This window comes from Pangasianodon hypophthalmus, chromosome 16, assembly GCF_027358585.1.
Source record: "Pangasianodon hypophthalmus isolate fPanHyp1 chromosome 16, fPanHyp1.pri, whole genome shotgun sequence".
In the NCBI taxonomy this organism is placed as follows: Eukaryota; Metazoa; Chordata; class Actinopteri; order Siluriformes; family Pangasiidae; genus Pangasianodon; species Pangasianodon hypophthalmus.
Genome location: NC_069725.1, coordinates 24658029 through 24670261, shown reverse-complemented (window position 1 = coordinate 24670261; position 12233 = coordinate 24658029). Strand labels below are relative to the sequence as shown.

Below are 12233 nucleotides of genomic sequence, written 5' to 3'. Positions count from 1 at the left end.
TGTATATCGGTATCAGTATATCAGTATATCGGTATATCGGTATATCAGTATATCGGTATCAGTATATCGGTATCAGTATATCAGTATATCAGTATATTGGTATCAGTATATCAGTATATCAGTATATCGGTATCAGTATCAGTATATCAGTATATCGGTATCAGTATCAGTATATCAGTATATCTGTATATCGGTATCAGTATATCAGTATATCTGTATATTGGTATCAGTATATCAGTATATCGGTATCAGTATCAGTATATCAGTATATCGGTATCAGTATCAGTATATCAGTATATCTGTATATCGGTATCAGTATATCGGTATCAGTATCAGTATCAGTATATCAGTATATCAGTATATCTGTATATCGGTATCAGTATCAGTATCAGTATATCAGTATATCGGTATATCAGTATATCGGTATCAGTATATCGGTATCAGTATATCAGTTTATCAGTATATTGGTATCAGTATATCAGTATATCGGTATCAGTATCAGTATATCAGTATATCGGTATCAGTATCAGTATATCAGTATATCGGTATATCGGTATCAGTATATCAGTATATCGGTATCAGTATCAGTATATCAGTATATCGGTATATCGGTATCAGTATATCAGTATATCGGTATCAGTATATCAGTATCAGTATATCAGTATCAGTATCAGTATATCGGTATCAGTATCAGTATATCAGTATATCAGTATATCGGTATCAGTATCAGTATATCGGTATCAGTATCAGTATATCAGTATATCAGTATCAGTATATCAGTATATCGGTATATCGGTATATCGGTATCAGTATATCAGTATATCAGTATATCGGTATCAGTATCAGTATCAGTATATCAGTATATCAGTATATCAGTATATCGGTATATCGGTATATCAGTATATCAGTATATCGGTATCAGTATATCAGTATATCAGTATCAGTATATCAGTATATCGGTATATCGGTATATCGGTATCAGTATATCAGTATATCAGTATCAGTATATCGGTATCAGTATCAGTATATCGGTATCAGTACATCAGTATCAGTATCAGTATATCGGTATCAGTATCAGTATATCGGTATCAGTACATCAGTATCAGTATCAGTATATCGGTATCAGTATATCAGTATATCAGTATATCGGTATATCAGTATATCGGTATATCGGTATCAGTATCAGTATATCGGTATCAGTATCAGTATATCAGTATATCGGTATCAGTATATCAGTATCAGTATCAGTATATCGGTATCAGTATATCAGTATATCGGTATCAGTATATCAGTATCAGTATCAGTATATCAGTATATCAGTATATCGGTATCAGTATATCAGTATATCAGTATATCGGTATCAGTATATCAGTATATCAGTATATCGGTATATCGGTATATCGGTATCAGTATATCGGTATATCGGTATATCGGTATCAGTATCAGTATATCGGTATATCGGTATCAGTATATCAGTATCAGTATCAGTATATCGGTATCAGTATATCAGTATATCGGTATCAGTATATCAGTATCAGTATCAGTATATCAGTATATCAGTATATCGGTATCAGTATTAGTATATCGGTATATCGGTATCAGTATATCAGTATATCAGTATATCGGTATCAGTATATCAGTATATCAGTATCGGTATATCAGTATATCAGTATATCAGTATATCGGTATCAGTATCAGTATATCAGTATATCGGTATCAGTATATCAGTATATCAGTATATCGGTATCAGTATTAGTATATCGGTATATCGGTATCAGTATATCAGTATATCAGTATATCGGTATCAGTATATCAGTATATCAGTATATCGGTATCAGTATCAGTATATCAGTATATCGGTATATCAGTATATCAGTATATCGGTATCAGTATATCAGTATATCGGTATATCAGTATATCAGTATATCGGTATCAGTATATCAGTATATCAGTATATCAGTATCAGTATATCAGTATATCGGTATATCAGTATATCAGTATATCGGTATATCGGTATCAGTATATCAGTATATCGGTATCAGTATATCAGTATATCAGTATATCGGTATATCGGTATATCGGTATCAGTATATCGGTATCAGTATCAGTATATCAGTATATCAGTATATCGGTATCAGTATATCAGTATATCAGTATATCGGTATCAGTATCAGTATATCAGTATATCAGTATCAGTATATCAGTATATCAGTATCAGTATATCAGTATATCAGTATATCAGTATATCGGTATCAGTATCAGTATATCAGTATATCAGTATATCAGTATATCGGTATCAGTATCAGTATATCAGTATATCGGTATCAGTATATCAGTATATCAGTATATCGGTATCAGTATCAGTATATCAGTATATCAGTATATCGGTATCAGTATATCAGTATATCAGTATATCAGTATATCAGTATATCGGTATCAGTATCAGTATATCGGTATATCGGTATCAGTATATCAGTATCAGTATCAGTATCAGTATATCGGTATATCGGTATATCAGTATATCGGTATCAGTATATCAGTATATCAGTATATCAGTATCAGTATATCAGTATATCGGTATCAGTATATCAGTATATTGGTATCAGTATATCAGTGTCAGTATCAGTATATCGGTATCAGTATATGGGTATCAGTATATCAGTATATCGATATCAGTATCAGTATCAGTATCAGGATAGTATCATTATATCAGTATGAGTATCAGTATATCAGTATATCAGTATTGATATATTGGTATCAGTATAAGTATATCAGTATCAGTATATCAGTATCAGTATATCAGTATCGTTCTTGGTATCACTGTTGGGCCAAAACCAGCAAAAAATGGTGGAACGGTGTATATGTATATATATATATATATAAACAATGTAAGTGATTTTTGTGTGAAGGAATTTAACTGTGAAGTGCTTCAGGTAAAAAAAAAATAAAGCTTAGTAATTTTTAAAGAAAAAATATCGTCTGGGTATCGGCTTCATTATCGATATCAGGAAGAGAAAAAGTGGTATTGTGCCATCTCTACTGCTTATTATTATTATTATTATTATTATTATTATTATTCTATTTCAAGTAAAACGTATCTATGGGAATAGATGTGAGGGCCACACACACACACACACACAGACTCACACACACACACTCACACACACACAGACTCACACACACACACACACACACACACACACAGAATCCCCAGTGGGAAAACGCCTCTGCACCGCTTTTCCCTTAATTAGCCTCCCGGTGCCCCGTGGCTAATTACGGTAACGAGGCGCTAAAAGGGCCGTAATGAACCACAAAATCCCAAAATAAAAAAAACCCTCCCGCAGCTCCGCGCGCGCCTCCGAGCCCTGATTAATCTGTCCGTGATTTCCGGAACTGGCAGGAAAGGAGAGAAAAATATAAACCGAGAGAATAAAACTGGGAGGCGATTTTCCCTCCCTCCCTGAGAGCTCTTTTTTTTTCTTCACGGTTTACCGATTTACTGAAACTGCCCCCCCAACAACCCCCCCCCCCCAAACAACCCCCCCCAACAGCCCACCTACCCCCTCTCAACAGCCCCCCCTCCAACCCCCACCCCGGGCGTTTGTCACCTCGCGCCTCCCCGCGTGCCTCCGGCGTGATTTACAGCCAATGATCAGCTGTAGGTGTCCGCATCGGCGCTTCCTCACCTCACACACACACACACACACACACACACACACATACACACACACACACCGGGAGGAGCCGTCTACCCTTCCGTCACCCGTGCCCGCCCCCCGGAGGACGGTGCGTCGTGTCGTTGGCAGCGTCAATATTATTTATGATCCCCGTTAGGAGCCTCTCGGTGGGTTTTAGCGCCGCCGCCGCCGCCGCCACTGATGCGCGCGCTAAAAAAAAAAATCTCACATCCGTTTATTGTGTGTTGTTGTTGTTGTTTTGTGCGTTTAATTTGTGTGTGTGTGAGTGTGTGTGCGTGCGCGTGTGTGAGTGTGCGTGTGTGTGTGTGTGTGAGTTTTCCCGCGGCCGGAGCGCACCGATGCTCTGCGTTAAAGAGGCTTTGATCGCGAGGCGTCGGGAGTCCGGTAGGTGAAGCAGCTCGTCCATTTTCCCTCACACCCCCCCTCCCTCCATCCCCCCCTCCATCCCTCCTCCCCCCTCTCTCCTCCTCCACCTCCTCCTCCTCTTTCTCCCACTGTTTTTCATTCTCTCTCTCTCTCTCTCTCTCTCTCTCTCGCGAGGCTGGCGAATTAATCCGTCGCCTTTAATTGCGCGCGTGTTAGCGGTGTCCGGCCTCGCGCCCTCCCCGGCGCTCCCCGTCAATGACCTCTGATCCGCGCGCGCGTGTCGCCCCCCGCCCCCCCTCCCCGTGCCGCAGCAGGCGGAGAGTAATTACCGTAATTGATGCTCGAGGCGACGGGAGCGGGGCAGCGCGAGGAGGAGGGAGAGATTTGGCCGCAACTGCTATTTCTCTCTCTCTCTCCCTCTCTCTCTCTCTCTCTCTGTTCTGGGGCCTGCTCTCCATAGACAATAAGAATTAGACAGGAAGTTGTAATGTCGTCACGATGTAAATAATACAGATGTCACTCATACAATGTTTATATTATTATCATCTCAGTGTAGTGAGTGTGTCAGGACAGTGAGTGTGTGAGGCCAGATCGCTCGTACGCATCACTTCCTGTTGTGTTACACTCACCCAGTAACACTCTCATTTATTTCTCTGTGCATTCGTCTAACCTGTCCTTTACATCAGGTCATATTTATAGCAATCTTTAATCTTTAAAGTTGCGTAAGTGTTTTTTTTGTGGCCAGACCAAACTAAACATTCCTGACAGATTTACAAAAGTTTCAGTAACACTGATTTTCGTAGCGTATGTTGACAAACGTCAGCCGTAAGTCGCCCGAGCGTGTTCCCAGCACGGCTAATTTACATTTAGCCACGCCCACAAAATGCCATAAACAACAAAAATGGTGAGTAAACAGTGAAAGAGCGGCTCCTAAGCACAAAGCTAAATATTCCAGTAATGCAGCTCAGCCACTGCAGCGCATCAGCCTCCATAGACACACACTAACTCCTGCTCCTCCTGTTATAGGGTGCCATTACTTTACAGTCTTATTTATATTCATTTATAGATTTGTTTTGGAATCGCTTTCTTTCAGGTCATTAATATGAAGCAACTATGAAGAAATTTCACGAAATGTCACTGAAATAAATAAGTGATTTAACTTGAGAGCGTACTCACAGGAGCTCTTCGACATTTCCGCCACCTGAAGCCGATTGGTCGAGGTTCACGTTAGCGAGATTTACACCCGCGCAGGAGGGAAACGTTTTCCCAGCTAAGCGCATGTTCATGAACACAACATAAACCTAAATGTGTTGATATCCAGCAGTGTGATATGAAGACAGTAACGCGCACTGAAACACCCGGCTGAGAGATTAGTCCACTCACACACAGGAAGTCGTTCAGTCTGATTAACCCCACAGACAGGAAGTGACCCGGACTCGCTGTGTACGCGGGCTACAGGCGTTTACTCATTAATTCACACGAGAGCTGCAGAAATACTCACCAAAATACCTGAAATAGAAAAGCTAGAAAACTATTCATGTTTAAGTGATTTATTGATATTATTTAACAACAATCATATTAATTAATACACAAACTATATTCATATTTTATTATTATTATTATTATTATTATTATTATTATTATAAGTTGTATAGAAATTCAGAGTGTGTTTCCAGCTCCACTGTTCCAACAATCATCACTTATTCTTTTATATTTTTAGTTTTTGGTGGAAAAGTTTTAACCAAAGAACTCTCTCTCTCTCTTTCTCTCTCTCTGTCTCTCTTTCTCTCTCTCTCTCTGTCTCTCTCTCTCCCTCTGTTTCTCTCTTTTTCTCTCTCTCTCTCTTTGTCTCTCTCTTTCCCTCTCTCTGCAGAAACACTTTCCTGGATGGTTATGTTGTTAGTGTGTGTGTAGGTGTGTGTGCGTGTGTGTTTGTGTGTGTATGTGTTCCGTTTCCCATGGCGAACATGAGCAGCAGTGTGTGCATGGAGACTCCACACACTCACGGCCACGCCCACAGCTACACGCCCACCACAGGGCGGGACTTTTCCCTGCAGATGGACTCGTGCATGAACCCAGTGCTGGACTACAGCGCTCAGATGGAACGCTACCGCTCCTTCGCTAACTTTTACAAAAATGGCGCCGCTCCATTTCCTCAGGCGGCAAAAATCGCTCGCTTGGCCACGCCCATCTTCCCGTCGCCGATGACGCCCTGGTCGTGCGACAACGGAATGCTCTGGGGCCGTAAGCCACCCGCGGTGAACGTCAATGTCAACGTGAATGTCAACGGGGCTCACGCACACGCTCACACGCACCGGACCGCCATGCCTCGGGCGGAGCCACTTAACGTGCACATGCCCTCCAAGATGTCCGCTGACAACTTCCTGTCTCCGCTCAGTCAAGTAGGCGGAGCCGAGTGCATGAACCGCCTCAAGGTGCCGCCACAGAGCAGCGGGAGCGGTGGAGGAGGCGGAGCCGGTGAGGCTGAAAGGGGTGGGGCCACGTTTGGTGGGTTCGCACTACCCCCTGGGGTTATCGTCATGACAACGCTGCACTCGGGGGCGGGCTCGTCGGTGGCGACGATGACGGACAGCGCGTTTCAGATCGCCGCCGACTGCCAGCACAGCAGCTCCGCATCCTGCTCCGGCTCTAACGCTAGCACTAACGCTAGCGTCAGCGCTAACAGCAGCTGCAGCGGCGGAGCGGCGAAGAGGAAGAGGAAACGGTGCGGCGTCTGCGCCCCCTGCAGGCGGCTCATCAACTGCGGCGTGTGCAGTTCTTGCCGGAACAGGAAGACGGGTCATCAGATCTGCAAGTTCAGGAAGTGCGAAGAGCTGAAGAAGAAACCAGGGAGCACAGTGGAGGTAAACATGCACACACACACACACACACTTATACAAACTCTCATATACACATAAATAATATTTCGAGCTGCGTTCCATTCTGGAGCTTCCATACCAAGTAGGAACCTATAAACCTTTTCAGGCGTTGCTTTCAGGAAGCTTTTCGGTGCTGCACGTCAAATTTGTTTATTTACCATCACTTGCTAGTTATTAGCCTACCGGAGGATGGATCCTGAACTAGCGCCAGGTGACATTTGTTTCTTCCAACAGTGTTTGATAGAAGTGATGACATGACCATTTTTGGTTCCTTTAGGAACCTTTTATTGGATTTTGTTAACGGTTTGTTGTCGGAGCTGCGATTCTTCGGTTCTTTGCAACATTACCAGAAATGGCTATGAAGAACTGAAGAACCTTTCTGATTGTCTTTAAGTGTGCAGTAGGAACATTTTATCACATGCATCGCTCTCTCTTTGGTCAGGGTTAGGGATATTGTTGAGACTTTCTTAAATTATGGGATTGCACACGTGTGAAGGACGTGCGTGATGCTGCTGTAAAATTTACCCAAAAAAACACCAAAAGTCCTCCATCTCCACTCATGAAGAGAAGTTCTACAGGAGTTCCCCTAGAAAGAAGAACACTCTGCATACTTGATTGAAGGATTTTATTTTATTTTATTTAATAAGTGTTAGTAGCTGCCGTCTGATTAGAAAGAACCTCGATAGACGTGAAACCTCCTCGGTTACGCTCTCTCTCTCTCACACACACACACACACACACACACCACTCCTTCACGCTGCCTTATAATTGCTTGCGGCGATGCTGTGGGTTTGGAACGCAGCCCAGGCCTGGCACACACTGCGCTAATTAACCACCAGACATTCACAGTGTGTGTATGTGTGTGTATGTGTGTGTGTGTGTGTAGAGGGCACAAGTGGATGACTAGGACGTTTTCCCCGAAGGCCTTTAGAGCTGGAATGCTGCCGGCACACACTTCCACTCTCCTCGCACACACTAGCTCCCGCCTTTCTCTGCGTCTGTCTCACACACACACAGGGAGGAGGAGGAGTGTGTGTGTATGTGTGTGTCTGTGTGTGTGTGCGCTGTGATGAGGCAATATGCTGTAAGCTGGCTGTAATGTTCAATCAGAGAGCCAGAGACCCTTTCACACACACAAGACCAAAGATCCTCGACTCATTGCTGTGTGGGTGTCGGGGGTATTTTGGACGTGAGGGGTGGGTATTTTGGTGTTGGGGAGGGGTATTTTGATGTGGGGAGGGGTAGTTTGGTGTGGGGAGGGGTATTTTGATGTGGGGGGAGGGGTATTTTGATGTGGGGGTGGGTATTTTGGTGTGGGGAGGGGTATTTTGAGGTGGGGGGAGGGGTATTTTGAATAGGGTCTTCCTTTCCTACAGACGGAACTTTACACCTGTAGGCCAGGTGTGTGTCGATAATCAGATATCCTTGAGATATTGTCATCGTTGAAGCTCCAAATCATCGCCACGTCCTTCCTGTGCCTTGGTAGGCCTCATGTCTGTGTAGAGTCGACATTCCGAACATTTTCCGAAGTCTGTTCCGTTTGGAAAACCTGCTGTTTTCCAAGAGTCCATATATTACCCCAATCTGGAGTGTATGCTGTTATCCTCAGAGGAAAATCCTATAATTCTGTTCACCAAAGTGTCACAGAGGAATAACGTTTTAACAACATTTCAAAATGGCGTCATTATAATAACATAAAGTAAGGAATAAAACACTGTGTGTGTCGTGCTGTTCTAGTAAAATAATCAACACCATGCGATCAACACCATGCGATGAAACAGTCACTGTTACCTCACCGAAGTTGATTATTTTCCTCTAACAGCATGTCCCCGAGTGTTTTATTCCTCTTATACCACAGCAATTTACCAACAATTACAATTTTTATTTATTAAAGAACGACATGTCATACTTTTTATCTGTTTATAGTTACATATAATGTTCTGTGAACCGAGTTAGTTCCTGTTGTCGCTTACGTTATAGCAGCTATAAACACTCGTTCCCTCACCAGCCTCTCTTTATTCTCTCTCTTCAAGTTAATAAGACAAAAAACACAGTTTGTCTTGTTACTGAGAAACTGCAAAGAAGCGTAAACTCCTCCGTCCTGAAGATGTCGGAAAAGAAGCGACTACAAAGCTGAACACGTAATAAAAATAAAAATCCACAGTGATTAGTACACTATTTATTTTGTGTTTCAATAGCTAGTTTTAGAAATACATAGCTAGATAGCTAGATAGATAGGTATATAGATAGATACTAACAAACAAACAAACAACAACAAAAAGTATCAGTCACTATGCGCTACACGCTACATACCTACATGAGCTACTGCCGGTGTGAATACTGGGTAACGTAGCCGTTGTATCGTCACAATAACAGAGAACCAAAGCCAAGCTAACAACGTGTCTGATGTAGTGAGCTGCAAGTTTAGGAGCTGAAAAGCTGTAGAACAGATTATCAGTCAGAATTTACTCTGTGCTAGTTTATTCTAGCTTCCTAGCTTTGATTAGCTCAGTGCTAAAACACTACATATGTAACTACATAGCAACTGTATACATAGTGGTGCTAACTCCAGTCAGAGCTGCGTTTACTGACGTCCCTACAGCTACAGGCACGGAGAGTGTCGTCCTCTGCTTGTGTAGTTTTCTATTAGTGTGGTGCTGGGAGTTTCTGTGAGGTTTTGGAGGTTCTGTGAGGTTCTGTGTCATTTTGTGAAATTCTGTGAAATACTGTGAGGTTCTGTGAGGTTCTGCGAGGTTTTGTGGTGTTTTGTGAGGTTCTGTGAGATTCTCTGAGGTTCTGTGAGTTTCTCTGAGGTTCTGTGAGGTTCCGTGAGTTTCTGTGAGGTTCTGCGAGGTTTTATGAGGTTCTGTGGTGTTTTGTGAGGTTCTGTGGCGTTTTGTGAGGTTCTGTGAGATTCTCTGAGGTTCTGTGAGGTTCTGCGAGGTTTCGTGAGGTTCTGTGAGTTTCTGTGAGTTTTTGTGAGGTTTTGCAGGTTCTATGAGGTTTTGCAGGTTCTGTGAGGTTCTGTGGCATTTTGTGAGGTTCTCTGAGGTTCTGTGAGGTTCTGTGAGTCACACCCCCCCACCCAAATTCAGTGTGAAGTAAACTGGCTGGCTTTCTTTTCCTTTCTTTTCTCTTTTTCTCTCCCTCCATCCATATAATTATCTTGATTCCTTTCTCCCTCTTTCTCTCTGTTTCTTTTCTCTCTCTGCCACTGTCTTTCTTTCTCTCATTAGGCTGTTTTTTCTTTCTTTCTATCTATGCCTTTCTTTGCCTCTCTTTCTCTCCTTCTATTTCTTTCTCTTGTTGTCAGTCTATCTCTCTCTCTCTCTCTCTCTCTCTTTCAAGAGACAAATCTGAACTTAGTGATGGCCGTGTCATTAGTGAAGGCAGTAATAAAAACACAACAGAGAGCAGCAATGTGATTAATATCACGTGTGTGTGTGTGTGTGTCCACAGAGAGCCTCATCCGTGGGAGCAGCAGACACGTTCCGCTGGTTCTTCTGAGAGAAGGACATCCCAGAACACAGACTGTACGCGCACACACACACACACACACACACACACACACACACACACACACTGGACCACAGCAGTGCACACACTGTGCTCCATCTTTAACACTTCCAACTTTAACTGGACCTTCAGCTCTGTATGGCAGAGAGAGAGGCAGTGAATCTGCGAGACAGGAAGTTGATCTGCGAGACAGGAAGTGGAGCTGAGAGGAGCGCTGTGATTGGCTGTCATGGCTCTCTGACTCCACTGGACTCTTCCTCACTATTAGACATTTTGGGACAGATTTGAGATAAAGATCAGAAGTGTCTGATTGGAGGAGGTGGGTGTAAGCCACGCCCCCAGAGAACGTTCTGGACTCTTGACACGTCACACACTTCACTGTTGCATGGGTAGAAAAAACTAAATAATGTGTTTTGGTTTGACCTGAAGACTTTAATGACTTTGTACATTGCTGTTGTGATGCCTTACTGTCTTGATTAATAAAAGACTGTTAGGATAAACCACACCCCTTTTTTAATTGGCTGTCTCTCTCTCTCTCCCTCTCTCTCTCTCTCTCTCTGTCTGTCTGTCTGTCTGTATCTCCGTTGTTCACATGCGACAGAATGGCGGCTTGTGTGTTTTATTCTCTCTCTGAGGCTGACAGATGGATTTCATCTCCATCTCCTGGAATCCATTTTGATTTGATAAGCCTGCAGTGTGGAGTGGTGTGTGTGTGTGTGTGTGTGTGTGTGTGTGTGTGTGTGTGTGTAGAGATGGGGCTGTCTCAGAGTGAGTGTGAAATATAATATGGCGTGATTATTGTGCGGAGAGAGTGTGTGTGCGTGTGTGTGTGTGTGTGTGAGCAGCTTTAATAACACACACACACACACACACACACACACATACACAAGGAGGAACGAACGGAGCAGGAGGAGAAGATGGCGGAGAGCTCGGGCTTCATGCCGCATCACTGTACATGTCATCCTCTTATTGTTGCGCTTCTATGACGACCCCTGCGTTGCCAGGCAACATGAATTACAATGACATGCGCTGCCTGTGTTCTAGAATGTGGGCGGGGCTTCAGGATGCCTTCACTCAGAAAAGGGGGAGGAGGGGATGAAGGGGTAGAGAGAGAGAAAGAGAGAGAGAGAGATAAAGACTAACAACAAGATAGAAATAGACAAAATTAAGATGAAAAATTAACGAAAGAAAGACAAGGATAGAGAAAAAGGGAGTAAAGGCTGGGGATGGAGAGAGAGAGAGAGAGAGAGAGAGAGAAGTCAGAGAGAGGTGGTAGTAAGACTAAAACAATAAAAAGATGGAGAGAAGGAGAATGAAGACTGAATAGAAAAGAGGAGAAAGATACAGTAGGATAATGGGAGGAGAAATCAAGTAAACGCTATGAACAGAACGACAGAGAGAGACGGGGGGGCAGAGAGAGAGAGAGAGAGAGAGAGAGAGAGAGAGAGAGCTGGAATTATAGACTAATAGAGATGGGAGGAATTGAAGGACAAAGAGAAAATAGAAGGGAATTTTTTTTTAGTGGGAGAAAGGAATAAGGAGAATGAAAAAGTGGAATAAGGACTGAGAGAGAGAGAGAGAGAAGGAAAGAGGAAGGAAAGAAAACAAAATAAAGACAAAGATGAAGTGAGATGATGGAGAGATGGACAGAGAAAGAGAGGTAGAGAAGAAAAAGAAAGAAAGAAAGAAGAGGCTAAGGGATAGAGGAAAGAGAATGACAGAAAAAAGAGAAAGGGATACGTAAAAGAAAGGGATGGGAGAGAGGAAATAAGGG

The 12233-nt window shown here is 42.9% G+C and overlaps 1 protein-coding gene across 2 annotated transcripts; it reads left to right on the top strand.

Annotated features, from left to right (window-relative positions):
- The first annotated feature begins 3655 nt into the window (after positions 1-3655).
- Positions 3656-10962, top strand: LOC113530806 (uncharacterized). 2 transcript variants are annotated; one of them, XM_034311694.2, is made up of 3 exons: positions 3656-4082; positions 5938-6928; positions 10403-10962. In XM_034311694.2, the coding sequence occupies exons 2-3, from the start codon at positions 6023-6025 to the stop codon at positions 10448-10450; spliced, it is 954 nt and encodes a 317-aa protein (XP_034167585.2). In that variant the 5' UTR covers positions 3656-4082; positions 5938-6022; the 3' UTR covers positions 10451-10962. The 2 variants fall into 2 exon arrangements, with proteins under 2 accessions (XP_034167585.2, XP_026776936.3); XM_026921135.3 differs by lacking the exon at positions 3656-4082 and adding an exon at positions 4435-4968.
- Positions 10963-12233: the final 1271 nt, after the last annotated feature.